This window comes from Drosophila takahashii, chromosome 2R, assembly GCF_030179915.1.
Source record: "Drosophila takahashii strain IR98-3 E-12201 chromosome 2R, DtakHiC1v2, whole genome shotgun sequence".
NCBI lineage: Eukaryota > Metazoa > Arthropoda > Insecta > Diptera > Drosophilidae > Drosophila > Drosophila takahashii.
In genome coordinates, this window is record NC_091679.1 from 33,675,106 (window position 1) to 33,692,672 (window position 17,567).

The window sequence follows — 17,567 nt, forward strand, 5'->3', positions numbered from 1 at the left end:
GATGAAAAATTTTACAACTTTCACAGATATTTAATTATTGAATCGGACCAAATAAGCTTGAAACTAGCCAACAGTTCATCGCTGAATGACTGACCTATCGATCCACCACTTCTGCTGGTGTGGTGAGTTTGGGTCGTGCGGCGGTGGTGAGTTCGCCAGCAGTCAGCTGTGTTTCGTTGGGCGCGCAAACTGTGTGGCGTGCGTTCTTTTGTTGTTGTTTTGTAATAACTGTTTTTATGTAGTTAATTGTGCCGAAAATGTTGAACTTAAACTGCGTAATATGCGCCGAATTGTTTGGACAGGCCGACGAGGTCTTCGCCACTGTTTGTGGGCACATGTTCCACCACAGCTGCCTTAACCAATGGCTCGATCGGTGAGGGAAGCCCGAAAAGGATATGTCGGCAGACTCTATATCTAAATCCTTTCCAGATCGAAGACCTGTCCGCAGTGCCGCAATAAGTGCACCACCCGCAACATATTTAGGGTCTACTTCAACCTGGCCAACTTGGATGTGAGCCGCATCGATGTGGGTTCGCTGCAGGAGCAGCTGGACAACGCCAAGTTGTCCATGAAGATGATCGAGAAGGAGCGCAGCAAGGATGAGCAGCAGATGCGGAATCTCAAGGAGACGCAAAAGAAGTGCCTGTGAGTTCGAGTCTAGAAATCTCCTCGAGAACCGATTATCCAATCTTAATCCCTTACAGCAAAACCATTGCTGGTCTGGAGCAGAAGGTGCAGAAGAAGGAGTTCCTCATCAGCAGCTATGCCGAGCAGATAAGCATCCTCAAGAGCGATGCCCATGTGGTGGACGGTTTGCGCAAGGAGAACAAGTCCCTCAAGTCACAGATCCAGGCCATGGAGGGCGTATCGGCCATTCTGGCGGCTGGCTCGGCGGATGCCGAGCGCCTGCTCAAGAACGAGGCCGATCCGAATGTCCTGGCCAACTGGGTGTCCACCCTGAAGCGGGAGCTGCGCCAGTGCGAGAGCAAGAAGACGGAGCTCAGGAATGTGGTCAAGCTGGTGCAGAATGATCTGCGCAAGGAGATCGAGCTGAAGCGGTTAGTCTGCTAAATAGTAAAATTATCTGTCTCTAAACTTTTGTATATTTCTATTGCAGCAAGTTGGAGGAGCGGGTTTCCAGCCTGGAGAGCGATCTTTACCAGGCACAGGAGAAGGTTCGCAGGACAAACTTTCGCTCTGTTCTTATTAAAAGTACTTAATTTTCAGCTCAATGCCCTGGAGGTCAAAACCATTTGCTTGGACTCTCCCAACGCCTCTTGTGGTTTGAATAGCAACATATTCGCCCTAAAGCGGGAGGAAAGGCGCACCACCATTTCGCCCACAGTTGTGAGTAGCTGCAGTCAAGTATAAAATAACTCCAGCTCCTAAAATCCCCCCAATCTGCAGAAGGAGAACATCAAGCGGATCGAAGAGTCCACCTCCCCGTATCTCAACATCAAATCCAGCAGCGTGGCTTGGGCCGCGGGTGGATTAGGCCTCTCCAAATCGAAACTATCGCCCATCAAGGGAGTCGGTGGCGTGACCATGACCAGCGGGACCATACGGAAGACCAACAGTGATCTCAGCGAAAAGGTGCGCCTATCTACCAAGTTAAGCAACAAGTTCAGTTAATAATTTAACTCCCCGCAGTACTCCATCTTCAAGAAGCCGCGCCTGCTGCTGGGCAGCTCGAGCGGCTCTGGCCTGGCGGCCACCACGAGCTCCAACTTTGTGTACAACGGAATGGGCGGCTCCGAGAAGATCGATCCCTTCGCGCAGCGCGCCGAGGAAGAGGGTCCAGCCAGTGGGCGACCCTCGGCCGTTCTGTCCCGCAATGTGAATCAGCGCCTTAAGGCCGGCTCGCTGCGCAACTTCAACCTGGGCAAATAAGTCCACAGCCATGTGATCATAAGAGACTGCCCCAGTTGGGTATTAGCGTGCGATTGCTATTGAGGATTGCCGAATCTTGTTAGTTAGCCAATGCATGAGTTAGGCACTAGTAATAAGTTAGTGTAAGGTAAATATATAAAAATACAAAAGGCAAATGTGCGTTCAGGCGGCGATCTTCTTCTCCGCCGTTCCCGTCCACTCCTCCCGCAAATGGACACTGCAGCCGAGGTCGCGCAGTGCAGCCTTGATGTCCTGCTCCACGCTGGGGTGCTCCTTCATAGCCGCATTCAGCAGATCCTCGACGCCGAAGGAGATCCAGGTCTCGCACTGATTCCGCGACCGCGACACCATGTTGCGAATGGCCCAGGCTCCGTTTCGCTGGACGATCTTGTGCTTGGGATGGGCGCGAATCGCCTCCACGATCACCTCGGCAATGCCCGTCTCGAAGAAGGCGGCGCTGTGCTCCTGCACGCGCAGAGTAAGCGTGGTCACGCAGGCCAGAGCGGCGGCCACGATGTTCTCGTTGTTCTGGTGCGTCTCCAGCAGCTGCTTGATTATGGGAGCCACGCCCTGCTGCACAATGTGCGCCTTCACGGAGTCATGACCGGCCAGGGCGCGCAGCAGCTTCAGGGCCTCCCTATTCAGACGCACCTCGTCCAGATTGACGCTCATGATCTCGAAGACGGACTTCAGGCCGCCGGCCTCATCGATGGCGGTGCAGAGTTCCTGGCGCACGGCCAGTGTTCCGATGGTGAGCAGCAGATCGGCCAGCACACTGGGATCCTGGTAGGCGGGCAGCAGTTCCACCAGCGGCAGCAACACCTCGCCGGCTATTTGGCGGGCGTGCTCGTGGGCGCAGCCAAACTCCACGCGGATGTCGTCGTCCAGCACCAGGAAGCGGAACACGGCGGTCAGTTCCCGCACCAGGCGATCCTTTCCCTTGGCCAGCAGGGGCTTCATTAGCTTGAGGGCGGGCGTGTTCATGATGTTCTGGCGATTCATCTCGTGCATGATGCAGGCCTTCTGCAGCCACTGAAGGGTGAGCAGGGTGATCTCCTGGCTGGCCGCCTGGAGGGCCAGCAACTTAAGGACCACAGCCATGGCCTCGGCATCGAAGAGATCCGGCTGCTTGTGCGTCAGGCTGTTGACGGCCTCCAGGGATTTCTGGATCAGCGGTTCGTTGGGTGCATCTATGGAGAGGGTTTCCTCCAGCAGAGTGATCAGGGCATCGTGGGCTCCGTTCTTGCCGGCCAGCACCCGGTGGGCCAGCGACTTCTGGCACTCGGCGTCCAGGGTGGCCAGCTGTTCCAGCAGTTGGGTGGTGTCCTCCGCCTTCTGGCCAATGTGCTCCTTGATCTTGTCCACCGTTTCATTGATGACGGGCTGCCCGGTCTGCGGATTGACGGACAGGTCCTTGATGATGTTGGCCAGGTTGATGCCCTGCAAGGAGTTCGGGTTTCCATTGAATCACCTGGTTAAGTTGGTGGGTCAACTCTACCTACCTGCGCCTCGAACTGCTTGATGGTCTCCTCTTTCGCCTCCGAGGGCGTCATGGAGAACTCCACCACGTTCTCCTTCACCACATCGTCGAAGGTGTCCTGCGATATAACCTTGGCCATGGCAGTGGTTCTTCCGATTTTGTCTATATCCCCAACAGCTGCAGCTTTAACTTTTCAAATTTTTACTTTGTTCTCTCTGTCTGCAACTTCCCACACACACACCTGCTCGCACGCACACACCGACACAGTTCAAATTTACTCCGTGTGGTCACACTATCGCACTTCTTACTTCCAGCTGGGCAGTTATCGATAGATATCGATGCGAAAAAACTTGTGAAAGTACCGTTACATTTAATGCACCACCGAACACTCAAAAAATTTCGTATAAATTATTAAATTTAAGGCCACAACAACTTTGGGGAGTGTAAAATTCCAAAGTTTGCTTTCTAAAATTTAAAGTTTAGAAAAAATAAATAAATCTTTCCGTTTTTTAAGTAACATAAGTCTGTATTTTGGCTTTATCAGCCCGATTTTACAATGCGATTACATAAAGACGGATGGCCGTCAAAGCGTCTAAGTTTAGAAAGGGAAAACACACCGAGATAGAGGGGACACTCGAAAGCGCCCATAAATTACGTCTACAGTTTCCAGTTTTGGTTTTTAATTTGGCCTGGCCGATAAATTGGCAGTGCCAATCGCTCATTTCCGCTTGGGTAGCTTGTAGTCGGTCGGCGGATGCAGCTTCAGGTGGTCCAGGAACACTGGTTGCATATCCGCTCGCCACGAGATCTCCTCGCGAGCCCTCACGGGTCCGTCCTTGCAGGTCAGCCAGTAGGTGCTCATCAGGCCCTTGCCCTAAAAATCAAAAATGTTTTCAGATTTTAGGAAAACTATAAAATAGTTATTATAAAAGTGTTTCTAATTCAAAAATGAGCCACAAATGTATTTCTTCAACAAATAGTTTGTTGCACACTTTTTTAATACCACGAAACAATTTTAGAAAAACTATAAAATAAATATAAAAAAATGGCTTCTTAATCAAAAAGCAGCGACAAATATGGTTCTTTAACAAATAGTTTGTTGCACACTTTTTGTATACCACGAAACAATACGACAAATTGCCCGAACACAAATTTAATTTCAATATCTTGTAGGATATAATGTAATTCCCAATACCTTGACATCGATGAGGCCGCGGTGCTCGGTCCGGAATCCGCCCACCTGTTGCAGCAAGTCGTGCATCTCCTCGGTGATATGTATCTTTCGGGACTCGCCGGTGCTCTCCATGCGCGAGGCCGTGTTCACCGTGTCGCCGAAGAGGCAGTAGCGCGGCATCTTGGTGCCCACTATTCCCGCGACCACCGGACCCGTGTGGACGCCGCACCGGATCTGGACGAACTCGTCTCCGGCCCGGGGAATCCGGAAGAGCGACGAGGCGTCCAGCAAATCAAGCGCCATTGTTGCTATCTCGCTGATGTGCTTGTTCCCTGCAGAGGCAGCGGTTTGGAAAGTTCCATGGCATAAATTACGCGCATGGCCACAAATGAAATTTAAATTAGCGCAAATCTTTTCGGGGTACTCAGCCAGCAGGGGCGGGGCGAGGGACGAGGGGCGGGGCTAAATGACTGGCTGACTGACAGCTGAATTTGCATAAATTACCGTTCTTCACCGGCAGACCAGAGGCCACCATATACGAGTCTCCAATTGTCTCAACTTTATAGACGTCGTAGCACTCGATTGAAAAATAAATATAAATTCAAAAATTATTAATATATTTGTAATGCGTTATAATTTATTCTTTTTGAAGTAACCCTCTGAAAAGTTATTGGAAATGTTTCCGTGAAATTAAAATGTAGTAAAATTTACCTCGATTCGCTCGTCGAACACCCGGTAAATCGAATTTAGGAAGGTCACCACCTGTAGGAGAGATGGCATTCTATTAATTTATAAACTACTTGTAAGATTATTGAATGCTATAAAAGGAAGGCTAGTTTTGTAAAATGTACCCTTAAATATAGCCTTAATTAACTTAATTTGTAATCCTATCCTTGGAAAATGAAACCATACCGACAGAACTCTATTAAAATTATAACAAAATATTCACAAAATAAAAAGATCTAACAGCCCAGTATATTTACCTCCAGTGGAGTACAATCCGCGGCGATTTCAGTGAAACCCACGATGTCACTGAAGTAGATGGTAACTGCCTCGTAGAGCTCCGCGGGCACCTGTCAGGGAGTCAATTAGACCTGCCTAATTCCTACCCACACCCGGACTCACCTGCTGGGTCTGTTTCAGCTGCATGGCGACACTTGGTGGAAGCATTTGGAAGAGCAGCGAGTCGCTTTTCCTTTTCTCCCGCTTCAACTCCTTGGCCTTCTGGGAAAGATTCAGGGCATAAAGCTAAAGGAAGGGGAAAGGGATGAGTTGGTGATGGTCAGGTATGATGGCAGGAGTGTAGAACCTGTATCGTTGCAGCGGCATTCTTCACCAGAATGATGATGACAGGCGACACCAGGAGCACCACAACCAGAATGGCAATGCCAATGGCCTCTTTTCGATCAGCCTCCACCAGTGTCTTGTCCACATACTCCCTTCAAAAAAACAATAATACTCGGAAATAAGAAATAAAAATCTTTAAAAAATATAGCCAATTTCCCTACTTGATTAGACGTCGCAGAGCCTTTTGAAGAATTCTCAGATCATCAGTATAGTTGTTCATTAGCTCATAGTACTCGATGGCACTGCGTTCGTTTGAGACATTCGGAGTATTCTTCAGCAGGGTGGAGCCCCTGTAAAGGAACCCCATATTAGAATAGGTATTAAGCAATTTGTCCAGCCTACACACATTTGTTTGGTGCGATGATACTTTTTGGTGCTGGTGATATTGGTGTACATGTTCTTTAGCATGGGTGCGTAGTTCAAAGTGGAGTTTATCATCTCCCGAGCCATGAATTCATATCGAACGTAGGAGACGAAGTTCTCAGCCGTCAAAGATCCTCGTCCATAGTACCTTATGCCAAAGGAAGTTGCGATGTTCTGGCACTCAATGCTCTTCAGAAGGTTCTTGAATCCCACCAGATAACTATTGTATTTAATGGAAATTAATATTAATATAATAAATATAATAAAAGTGAGGCTAATACATAATTTATTTAAGATTTTATTTAGGTACTTGTTGTTTTTAAAGGAATACCTATTTAAGAACTTTATACTCACCGCCAAACGCCGCTGTTGTCTGTTTCTTTGATCTGCTCGTTCAGATGATGGAGCAGTCCCCGATTGATGGATGTGTACCAGTTCATCACCTCTGTTATAGAGCTCTCCTCGGGCTCCAAACGCACCCGCTCCCTGAACTCATTCAGGCGACTCTGGAACTCGTATCGGTTTAGCATCATCTCCCGATCGTCCTCATCCTCGTCCGGTGCTGTGGGAACACTGATTTCACTCCAGGTGGTCATGTTGTTCAGGGCGTGGTCCGTATTCGCAAATCTCAAAGTAAGGTTGGCCCTGTTCCGAAGATATAAGGATAAGATTGTAGGCCATCAATATCAATAGGGCGGAGTTACTAACCGCTGTTTGCTTCCATTCGTAAAAATGTAGAAGGCTACTTCAGAGCGTTCCAGCTGTAGGCGAGTAACTACTTTTCCTAAATCAGTTGCAATAGTCACCTAAAATAAAAAAAATAATATGGACAAATCAATTTATATGTGTTTTAAATAAAGCTAAAATTCTTTTAATAATATTTAGTACAGTTTGCTCTATTGCCATTATAAATAAGTTAATACTCTTCTCGTTTTTTTTTTAATTATTATTGGTTCCCCACTTAGTGTAGAATAAGGGGATTCCCATTAATAATAATAAATATTAGTCATTAGCCTTATCGCTCCCCACAGCTGGTTAGCCATATAAAAGAGTTTGATGGGCCAACTGTAGTTCAGTTACTCAAGATGTTGTGGCCCAAGTTAGTTTGTTTCGCATTGGTCGCTTTGGCTTTTGGCCAGCTTTATCAAGTGGCCAGCGAGGAGTCCATCGCCGTTTGTCCTACAAACTTCACCCAGGTGGCCGACAAATGCTACCTGTTGGACGATAGATACATGAACTTTTACGAGTCGGATCGTCACTGTCGATCCGTCAACGCCGGTCTCCTGAGCATTAAGAATCCTATTGAGCTGAAGGCCCTGAATGATTGGCTACCGGTTGTTGCACCCTACCAAACGGAGTACTGGACATCAGGAAACAAGCTGGGTCAGACCAGGAACGATTACTTCTGGCAGAGCACCGGAGAGCAGGCCCTCTACCTTCCCTGGAACGACGATCAGCCCACTCCCGCCAGCGGAGATTGCCTGAATTTCCTGGCCTGGGTCCACTTGGATCCTGAGGGAGCCTATATGGGTGATCATCGCCTGTCTGTGAAGAACTGCAGCCAATGGGCAATTCCCATCTGTGAGGCTCCACTGCAATACTTCAAGACCCAGCTATGCCTCAATACTACTGCTTTCTTCGAGGCAAAGGTACCCGTCTAAATGTATATAAAAGAGCTGTCGTTAATAAATCGATATTAGATCATTGAAAAAAATTAGTTCTTATTAACATCGGGTTAAAGAAAGATCATAAAAGTCACATGATTTTGGAAGAAGAATGGGATTTTTAATTCTTTTATTGTGAGCTGGTATATGTAGTTCTTGCGCACTCTTAGAAAGTAGCTTGTAATTAGTTGTTAGCATTACATAAATAAAAATTAAATAAATACTTGATACCGATGGCAATTCTTTAATATCATGCTGATATTATCAGCCATTATAAATAAATTATTTATATACTTCCCGCTGAATATAAATGAAAATATTTATAGACTTACATTTTTACAAGGCCAAGTGAAACCATAAGTTGCTTTAATCCTTTAATGCCACTAATGTTAGTTTAAGTGATGTTGATAGGTATATCAATATTTTAATATAGAGATTTTGTAGCCTAAAAAGTTTTGTTATCTTTTATTTTGTTTATTGCTGAAAATTATCTAGATATTACGTTTTTTGTTGAAAATGATCTTAGAAATTAAGTATACGCGTAGATGAACCCTTTAGTACATTGGAAAAGTGAAAAATAAATTATAAAGTCATTTTAGCAGTTTGATTTTTGTAGGAAAACAAAAAATAAATGAGTCAGGCGATTAAGTGAAAATCTTCTGATTCTTTAATTTTGGTCATCAAAATTATTAGGGGTTCCCCACTAAGTGTAGAATAAGGGGATTCTCATTAATAATCTGCAGAGCCCTTGTAGTCAGGCGATCTATTAGTCAATTTGATAACACCAAGATAACCTAACCACGCGTATATTTAATAATCTACAAATCCTTATCAGAAGGTTGCCTTATCGCTGCCCCCAGCTGGTTAGCCATACACTCATAAAAATAATTTTCTACATTTTAGAAAATCGCCCTAAAAAATTTTTCGCCTTTGAACTGAGAAAAATTTTCTATTTTTACGACAAATTTGCCATAAATTTAAGGCAGGTGACCATAAAAAAATATTTTTAGGGTTAATTTTTCTATTTTTCTAATATTTAGGGCGATTTTTTTCGATTTGCTTCGTTTTGACCTTTTCTAAATCCAACGGCGAATTGCCCTAATTTTTTTTCTAAAATTTTTCTAAATACAAGGGCGATTCGCCTTAAAAATCACTCCAAAAGTGTGAAATTCGGTAGCCCAGCGGTCTAATCACTTGCGCTTTCAACTTTGCTATATGAGGACTAAGGTCGTGGGGTTGTGGGTTCGAACCCTGTGTGATTCAACTTGATTTTTATGTTTTTTTTTTTGTTTGTAAACATTATAATACTGAGGACATTTTTTCGTCCGAATTTTAAATTAAAGTAGTCTTTAAACCTTAAAAACGTATGGGAGTTCTGAGTTAAAAGCATACTTTGTGTTTGCGGGCAAGAAAACGGGAACAGTCGTCAGGAAAAAAAATATACGGTTTAGTTGCCTTTAGTCATATTATAACGTAGACCTCAAGAAAATAAGATGTGTGCAGAGTTTGTTCGTCGTCTTGCGCGAGGGGTCTGTGGTGCAGCGGTAGGACGTTAGACTCTAAACCGAGAGGTCGTGGGTTCGATTCTCGCAATGACCAAAAAAGTAAGTTGTTTTTTCTCCTCATATTTATTTCCCTAATTAATTTACAAACATGATTTTTCAGTTCTAACGGCTGTGCTGTATAGATCGGGCCCCCCTCTTAACGCGGCTCCCATATAAGCTACACACCAATGCAATAATATGAAACGGTGTCCTCCGCCGGTGCTGTTTAATTAAAGCAGTCCCAGTTCCCAGAATATAGACGATTAAAAAAAAACATGCTTCCCAAATTCAGTTAAGCATGCTCAAACACGATTTTTTTTAATTTGTCTAATTTTTTAGGGCATTCGCCTATAAAAACAGAAAATTCGCCCTTAATTTTAGAAAAATACACCTTAAAATTAGGGCAAATCACCCTAAAAACAGGAAAATATTTCTTATTTCAAGAAAAATCACCCTAAATTAAACCAAATTTCCATCGGGATTTTTTAGAAAATTTTTCTAAATACACGGGCGAATCGCCAGCGGATACGATTTATGGGCGATTTTCTAAATCCACGGGCGAAAAGTCAGTTTTTTAGGGCGATTTAGGGTAAAAATTTCTATGAGTGTATAAAAGAGTTTGATGGGCCAACTGTAGTTCAGTTACTCAAGATGTTGTGGCCCAAGTTAGTTTGTTTCGCATTGGTCGCTTTGGCCTTTGGCCAGCTTTATCAGGTGGCCAGCGAGGAATCCATCGCCGTTTGTCCCACCAACTTCACCCAGCTGGCCGACAAATGCTACCTGCTGGACGATAGTTGGAAGAACTTTTACGAGTCGGATCGTCACTGTCGATCCCTCAACGCCGGACTCCTGAGCATTAAGAACGCTATTGAGCTTAAGGCCCTCAACGATTGGCTGCCAGTTGTTGCACCCTACCAGCCGGAGTACTGGACATCCGGCAACAAGCTGGGTCAGACAGGGAACGATTACTACTGGCAGAGCACCGGGGAGCAGGCCCTCTTCCTTCCCTGGGCTACCGGACAGCCCACTCCCGCCAGCGGAGATTGCCTGTCTTTCCTGGCCTCCGTCTCCATGACTCCTGAGGGAACCACTTTGAGTGCCCATCGCCTGTCCGTGAGGAACTGCACCAAATGGGCAGCCCACATCTGCGAGGCTCCACTGCAATACTTCAAGACCCAGCTATGCCTCAATACTACTGCTTTCTTCGAGGCAAAGGTACCAGTCTAAATGGATATTAAATCATTTAAACAAATTTTTTCTTATTAAAATCGGGTTAAAGAAACCTCAATATAAAGTTAATTCAACCAACCAATAAAAATCAAATGATTTAGCAAGAAGATGGAATTTAAATGCTTTTACAGTGAGCAGGTACATCTCTTGGGCATTCTTAGAAATTAGTTTGTAAATAGTTGTTAGCATTAGATAAATAAAAATTAATTAAATACTTTAAAAATACTTAATACCGATTAATATTGTTTAATAGAAGCCCACAACAATAAATAAATCATTTGTATACTTCCCGCTGAATATAAATAAAAAGATTTATAGGCTTACATTTTTACAAGGCCAAGTGAAATCATAAGTTGATTAAATCCTTTAATACTACTGTCCAGCCAACAAAAAATAATAATGATTACTATGTAGTTATATCAGTATTTTAAGATAGTGACTTAATAGCCCAAAATGATATGTTATCTCTTCTTTCTGTTTATTGTTGAAAATTGTCTGGAATATTACGTATACGCCGAGTGGATCGGTTGGGTTTATTGCAAAAGATAATGATATATGATTAAATTATTTCAGAAGTTAGATTTTTGGTCAAGAGGAGAATTAGGGGATTGTAATTATTAATCGGCTAAGCCTTTGTAGTCAGGCGATCTTTGTGATTTTTTGATAACCAGTTCTTGGTAGTAAAATTGATAACAGCAAGATAACTTTATCCTTATCAGAACGCTGCCCCCAGCACGTTAGCCATATAAAAGAGTCCGATGGGCCACCTGTGGGTCAGTGACTCAAGATGTTGTGGCCCAAGTTAGTTTGTTTTGCATTGGTTGGTTTGGCCTTTGGCCAGCTTTATCAGGTGGCCAGCGAGGAGACCATCTCGGCGTGTCCCACCAACTTCACCCAGGTGGCCGACAAGTGTCTCCTGGTAGATGGCACTTGGAAGAACTTCTACGAGTCAGATCGTCACTGTCGATCACTCAGCGCCGGACTTCTGAGCATTAAGAATTCGATTGAGCTGAATGCTATAAACGAATGGTTGCCGGTTATTGCACCCTATCAACCGGAGTTCTGGACATCCGGGAATAAGCTGGGTCAGACCAGGAACGATTACTACTGGCAGAGCACCGGAGAGCAGGCCCTCTATCTTCCTTGGAATGCCGGTCAGCCCACTCCTGCCAGCGGAGATTGCCTCACTTTGCTGGCCAACGTCACCATGACCCCTGAAGAAGCCTTCTTGAGCGCCCATCGCCTGACCGTGAAGAATTGCACCCAATGGGCTCCCCACATCTGCCAGGCTCCACTGCAATTCTTCAAGACCCAGCTTTGCCTCAATACTACTGCTTTCTTCGAGGCCAAGATACCTGCCTAAGTCTATAAAAACGAGCAACCCGTAGTTATTGGATGTTGTGGAATGTTCTTGCTTATAATAAATCATTATTAGATCACTCTAAAAATATTACATTTCAAAATACTATCTTATCATTCGAAAACTGACAATCATAGTTTATTTATTTGATTTACCAACCTAAAGAACCAAATTAGTTTTGAACAACTGATTATGACTTATCAGTACGCTAATCTTTTAAATAATTGGGGCTGAGTGTCGGGTATCATTAAATAATAATAATAATTTGATAATATTACTATCTCGAGGCCTTTTAGTACCTTCCATAAACAACCTTTTGAATTCCTTAAATTTTTTTATGGCTTATCAGCGATTTAAAATCTTTAATAACTATCTGAAAATACGGAATTTTTGAAAATACCTACAGTACAAAATCAAAACAAAACCCATTATCTGAGCTTTGGATAGTTCCCTTATCGATGACTTCTTTCTTCATCCTTGATTTGTTTATAGTGTGTTTTGCATTCTAAGTACGTGTCCTCGTTCAAGGACCACCCCCTCTCCAGCCCCATTTCCCGCTTTCCACCATTTTCCATCTCCTATCCTTCACTGGCGACTGTCGCTGCATATTTCTCATTGCGTCCTTATCAATTCACTTTGGTCCTCTTCCCAACCCCCTTTCGACTCATATAAGTGCGTTCAATATTTTCCAGTCTCCCTTTCATATTTTCCTGCGAAGTCTCGGCATTTGCATTATGGATAGTCGAAGTGGGCGGCTAGAGAAAGTGGGGCAGAAGGACCCAGTTGAGTGCCTGGCCACGAGCTCGTGCTCCGGAACTCTTCACTGGGACTTGGACGGCACTTACCTGAGCAAACAAACATTTCCAAGGTATCCCTTGATGGTCAAGTGAACATTGACCATCGGGGAGTGAGTCGTCCCCTCCCACCTACTTTGCGTTTGATTGAATCGCTGTAATAAATTTTAATTACGCTTCAAAGACACAATTTCCGGGTCGCCGTCGCTTTGTTTGCTTCTTTTCAACGTCGCATGCAGTCACTCAAAGGAGCCCACCCACTTTTCCGCCCACCTACTCACCTGGGTCTCGATGTCGGCCACGGCGGAACGGTACTCCAGGATCTCTTGCAGTGTCACCGATGTTTGCACAATCAATGCCAATATTGGTATAAATGGTAGTATTATCATCTGCAAATGGATTCGCATGTCAATGAGTAAATTCACGCTTACAGTGGGCTTGGAACTTAGGGGATTGTGAATTATGATTATCCTGAAGGGAATTCTTTAAATATTCTATAAATACAAATTTTTTTTAAAAATTTTTTTATGCTATATTATATAAAATATAATCAATATTGGCTTTAAATTAAACTAATTGGGCTAAAAAAAAGTTAATTCTTTTGGACAAAAGTTTTTTTTTAATATTTTTAAAACATGTAATAAATTATTTTGATTACTTTATGCCCGCTCTTTACCCACTGTGCCATATATTTTCATTTTCCATCAATATGTGCTCTGTGGAGTTAGAGCCCGAACCAATCTCCGCCTTATCTGCGGCTGATTGCGATGGCAAAGGAGGTAAAGGCAATGGCAAAGGAGGCGTGATTAGTCTTTATCGTGGTCCACTAATCGCGACATTCATTAGACGCACTCTCTGGATGCCGCGGCACGTGACTCTGACCAGTCGTCCTAATTAAGATGCATGCCCCGCCGCTAATTTATGCTGCCCCGTCTAAGTTTGTTTTTCGCACCTGTAGAGCGTTAAGTTCCCGAGGTTCCCCAGGCTGAAGACTCACCTGCATCAGCTGCAGGCGCCGACCCGTTTTTATGGCCGGGTTACGGGCGGCGGCATTGCAGCACCTTCCGCTGCCGCCATTCGATATATCCTCGGAACTAATCGAGCGCACGGAAATTTTATCGAGCTGCAGATTGTGATGTGTGGGCATCAATAGCACGCCACCCTCGCCGGTTGGGTTCGCAGCCCCGGGAGCCATTCGCGATTCCATCGGATGGCTCGATTGGCAAGTGCTAATGTCGATCCTAACGCTGGGGGTCGGCGTTCTGCCGCTCAATCCTCCCCCACTGCCGCCCGCTGGGCAAGGGCAAGGGTCAGGGCTCTCGCCGGACTTGTGCGCTTTTCCATTTAGCATATTGCCGATTGTTCAGGCGAGGATGTGGAGAGCCAGTGCCTCATAAACAGGATGGCTGCACGGAGGGAAAAGTGTTTAGTTTCCCGTTCAAGTTGTAAGTTTCCACCAATCGAAGGGATATTAGGTTTCAAACTATCAGATAGAAATTAGAAACGAATGTAAAAACAGAATTTTCCACTCCAATTTTAAATTTGAATTTACATAAAGCAGATAGAAAGTACTTTAAAAACTGTTTAGAAAATTATATAATAAATAAACTCAGCTTTAATACATTTTGAAAATACTTTAAATGTTATTTTATAACATTAGCCGACTTTCTTGGACTTAAGTATTTAAAAGTCTGTTTAAAATTGTAAAATAGTTTTCAGATTTATTAAGTTGATATTACACTACTCGAATAAATGAAATTTTTAAATTTTTATTTAGTTAGGTTTTTTTCAGTTTACTGGGAGTGCAAATGTCCGCATGTCAATGCGGACTGTACATAATTGTTGCGTGTTCAATTTGTATCTGATAGTTTCACTCGGGCGACACTTGTTGAGTTTCAATGGGGCCGTAATGAGGAGGGCGCGTAGAATAATTGCGAAAAATGGCAGATAAGCACATATGGGTGGCCGGACCACGCCCCCCACCCCGTTGCCGCCCATTCGCTGGCCGCCAAACAAATGTCAGGACGTCGGGACGTCAGGACGACGGAGAACGACAAATTTGATGGATGAGCAGCCAAGCAACCAAGCGTTGCCGACAGAAGGGTGGGAATTTAGCAAAGGGGCTGGGGCTTTGAGTTTAATTGAAAGCACATTTGATTGCTGCTCCCCAGGCGGAACCCGGGTTTTCGCCCAGTGTAGTGCCAGAGTAAACAATTTGCGCAATGGCCTGCGTTTTTGTATCTATGTGGACACATATCCTTTATCCGCTGTTGTTTCCGTTGTCGCAATGTCCGCTGGTTGGTTTACTTTTCACACTTATCATGAGCACATTTATTGATTAACGTTTTAATTGCCCACACATTCGGAAATGATTGAGAAACTCAAGGGATATTCACAAGAATTGTTATATTTCACAGCTGTAACTTATTGGATTTGGCTTTATGTGGTATTTCCGGCGTCGTTTTCCAATCAGTCGCACAGCACGCACATAAAAAGTTTCTTTAATTTTTATTGCACAAAGCCACACATTAAATTCCCACACAACAATGGCAAAAAAATTCAATTATCTATTAGCGACAAGTGCGAGGAATGTGTCGTTAGGCCCCCACAATAAGTGAGTTTTCCGTACGTGGGAGTTTTCCCTGCGCTTGCCGTATTTTTCCTTCGGTTTCCGCGATTGAATGCTAGGAGCGACCAGAGCCAACTGAGCTTAAACCTGTTGAGTTTCGTCTGTTTATAGCAAGGGTCCTGTGGGACCAAGCACCACCCCTTCCTCCCCCTCGAAGGACTGCGCACACGAGTCTCTGTTATCCGATGTAAACTTTCATAAGCTGTAATCTGTTTCCACGGGATGGTTGACCTTTATTGCTTAAATAATTTATATCATTTTTGGGGATGCCGCAGGAATCTATAATTACCTTAAATCCAAAATTAAAGTGATTAAAAGTGTCTGTAAGTTTGATTTTGATGTGGCATATGAACAAGCGATCGTCCTTTGGCTTTTCTGCTATAAAGTATATTTAACCAATTTCGAACAACGTTTTTGTTTATTTTTTAAGGTTATACATTTAAAAAACATCCTGATTCAATCTTACAAGGAAAACCTGTTTTTACATTATAATTACATCCGTGTAGTAGTTGTTAAATGTCGTTAGCTACGGCAAGAACCTTTTGTAAAATGTCTGTAAAGAATATGTAGAATTTAGTTAATCCTTTTGAACTCAAAGTTGCTTGTAACTTGGAAACGATATCAATAAACAAAAAATTTTAAAAAATAACTTGCAGAGAACATTTTTAAGTTTTTACATAATAGGCCCACAGAGCAAAATTTAAATATAATTCGTTACAATTTGTTTACAAGTTGTGTAAAATATTTAGTAGTTATAAAATAATAATGGTTTAAAAATATATTTATCATATTTTATAACTTTATATCTAAACATACTGGAAATAAATTAGTTTGTCCTTACAAAGTCATTTATTTTTAGTGAGAAAAATGTTTAGGTTTTGTTTATTAGTGAAGCATTTGTTGAATTACAATATAACTTTGTTGTTCATATTAAAAACATTTATTAAATAATTATGATTTATACAGTACAGGCATTGGAATTTTCATTTCCTTGGCAAGTCGTTAATAGCTCAGAATTCCCCAGATGGGCAAGACTTTACTTAGATATCGAGCAGCATAAATCGTACTTTGGCAACTCTGAGCGTTCCCATTGTCCCGCCTCTTCGGTCCGCGGCCATGAGATCATCCAGCCGAATCGGCATTATGCCCGCCTCGAGCTAGCGACTTTCCAAACGAAAAAGAAACAGCCGGGCATTTGCATAACTAGCTGTAAAATTGTTGGAAATTAACAGCGCAAGCGGCGAGCGATTGGCTGGATCCGAGGGTTCGAATCGGAATCCGCAAAAGCCGGCGATCCGGCGCTGAAGAGCAAACCTGTTCTAGGCGCTGGAGAACACAGCTAAAAGCAAAAACAAAAAACCGAAAATAAAAATGAGGAGGCACTGCTGTTGGTCCCACCAATGGACCACCTTGACGGCCCCGTCCCGGCCCATCTCCTCGTCCACGGTTCCATTACCATCGCCATGCCATATCTATATCTCCTCCCGGGGAACACAATTGGATCGGGTAACTTTGAACTGGTCGGGTGTCGTCCGCTATGGTGTCCAAATTGATGTTTCAATAAAGCCAATAAATTTATGACTAACGAACCAAGTAAACATTCTCCCATGCCGATTGCCCGTTTCCATTCCGGTTGACAAAGTCGGGAGGGGATGTGGATGGAGGTGGAGGTAACTCCGCGGCACTGGAGATGGAGATGGTCGAGGTGTAACGGTGACAACGAGTAGGTGTCGCCATTGGTGCCACTATGAATTAATTTGGACAATTTATGAGCCAATCTCTCTCTCTCTCGCCGGCCGACAACTGGCTAGGAATGTGTTTAGCGGCCACCACGGTGGTCGCTTGTCTTTTCGTAAATTGAATTATAATTTGATACCCGACTCTGCGATGCCCCAACTCCGTGGCCCACCATCTGGGGGTTCCGATCGCCCCGGCATATATTACCGATTGATCGGGCCCCATAAATCTGACACTAGCGACACAATTAGCACGGCCTTTCAGTCCCCGCCCTTCGCCATCGCCGCCGTGACTGTGACTGCGACTGAGACTGCGACTGTGACCGTGGAGGCTGCCACCCAAAAGTGACAGCCGC

The 17,567-nt window shown here is 44.0% G+C and overlaps 6 protein-coding genes across 6 annotated transcripts; 4 read left to right on the top strand and 2 right to left on the bottom strand.

The window, feature by feature from the left end:
• Positions 1-153: 153 nt before the first annotated feature.
• Positions 154-2,048, top strand: nopo (no poles). Its single transcript, XM_017159479.3, has 7 exons — positions 154-373; positions 430-645; positions 705-1,058; positions 1,118-1,175; positions 1,228-1,347; positions 1,408-1,593; positions 1,651-2,048. The coding sequence occupies exons 1-7, from the start codon at positions 258-260 to the stop codon at positions 1,888-1,890; spliced, it is 1,290 nt and encodes a 429-aa protein (XP_017014968.2). The 5' UTR covers positions 154-257; the 3' UTR covers positions 1,891-2,048.
• On the bottom strand, positions 1,926-3,527 carry LOC108069401 (armadillo repeat-containing protein 6 homolog). Its single transcript, XM_017159478.3, has 2 exons — positions 3,393-3,527; positions 1,926-3,330 (listed from the first exon to the last, which is right to left on the bottom strand). The coding sequence occupies exons 1-2, from the start codon at positions 3,507-3,509 to the stop codon at positions 2,053-2,055; spliced, it is 1,395 nt and encodes a 464-aa protein (XP_017014967.2). The 5' UTR covers positions 3,510-3,527; the 3' UTR covers positions 1,926-2,052.
• LOC108069403 (uncharacterized) lies at positions 3,447-14,197 on the bottom strand. The gene is made up of 13 exons (XM_017159480.3): positions 13,844-14,197; positions 13,128-13,235; positions 6,963-7,060; positions 6,609-6,899; positions 6,238-6,474; positions 6,053-6,181; positions 5,854-5,983; positions 5,670-5,792; positions 5,528-5,617; positions 5,256-5,306; positions 5,049-5,121; positions 4,566-4,876; positions 3,447-4,244 (listed from the first exon to the last, which is right to left on the bottom strand). The coding sequence occupies exons 1-13, from the start codon at positions 14,195-14,197 to the stop codon at positions 4,089-4,091; spliced, it is 2,151 nt and encodes a 716-aa protein (XP_017014969.1). The 3' UTR covers positions 3,447-4,088.
• Positions 7,322-7,968, top strand: LOC108069405 (C-type lectin 37Da-like). Its single transcript, XM_017159483.3, has one exon. The coding sequence runs from the start codon at positions 7,340-7,342 to the stop codon at positions 7,913-7,915; it is 576 nt and encodes a 191-aa protein (XP_017014972.2). The 5' UTR covers positions 7,322-7,339; the 3' UTR covers positions 7,916-7,968.
• Positions 10,077-10,704, top strand: LOC108069404 (C-type lectin 37Da-like). Its single transcript, XM_017159482.3, has one exon. The coding sequence runs from the start codon at positions 10,114-10,116 to the stop codon at positions 10,687-10,689; it is 576 nt and encodes a 191-aa protein (XP_017014971.2). The 5' UTR covers positions 10,077-10,113; the 3' UTR covers positions 10,690-10,704.
• On the top strand, positions 11,480-12,183 carry LOC108069406 (C-type lectin 37Db-like). Its single transcript, XM_017159484.3, has one exon. It carries the CDS (start codon positions 11,480-11,482, stop codon positions 12,053-12,055), a length of 576 nt encoding a protein of 191 aa, XP_017014973.2. The 3' UTR covers positions 12,056-12,183.
• Positions 14,198-17,567: the final 3,370 nt, after the last annotated feature.

Coding starts and splice junctions, on each gene's coding strand:
- LOC108069403 (XM_017159480.3), bottom strand. CDS start 14,197: ATGCTAAATGGAAAAGCGCACAAGTCCGGCGAGAGCCCTGACCCTTGC. Junction 7,061..13,127: donor TGGCCGACATCGAGACCCAG/GTGAGTAGGTGG, acceptor TTTTTATTTTAG/GTGACTATTGCAACTGATTT. Junction 5,122..5,255: donor TGTTCGACGAGCGAATCGAG/GTAAATTTTACT, acceptor TTTTCAATCGAG/TGCTACGACGTCTATAAAGT.
- nopo (XM_017159479.3), top strand. CDS start 258: ATGTTGAACTTAAACTGCGTAATATGCGCCGAATTGTTTGGACAGGCC. Junction 374..429: donor CTTAACCAATGGCTCGATCG/GTGAGGGAAGCC, acceptor AATCCTTTCCAG/ATCGAAGACCTGTCCGCAGT. Junction 1,348..1,407: donor CCACCATTTCGCCCACAGTT/GTGAGTAGCTGC, acceptor CCCAATCTGCAG/AAGGAGAACATCAAGCGGAT.
- LOC108069405 (XM_017159483.3), top strand. CDS start 7,340: ATGTTGTGGCCCAAGTTAGTTTGTTTCGCATTGGTCGCTTTGGCTTTT.
- LOC108069406 (XM_017159484.3), top strand. CDS start 11,480: ATGTTGTGGCCCAAGTTAGTTTGTTTTGCATTGGTTGGTTTGGCCTTT.
- LOC108069401 (XM_017159478.3), bottom strand. CDS start 3,509: ATGGCCAAGGTTATATCGCAGGACACCTTCGACGATGTGGTGAAGGAG. Junction 3,331..3,392: donor TCAAGCAGTTCGAGGCGCAG/GTAGGTAGAGTT, acceptor AACTCCTTGCAG/GGCATCAACCTGGCCAACAT.
- LOC108069404 (XM_017159482.3), top strand. CDS start 10,114: ATGTTGTGGCCCAAGTTAGTTTGTTTCGCATTGGTCGCTTTGGCCTTT.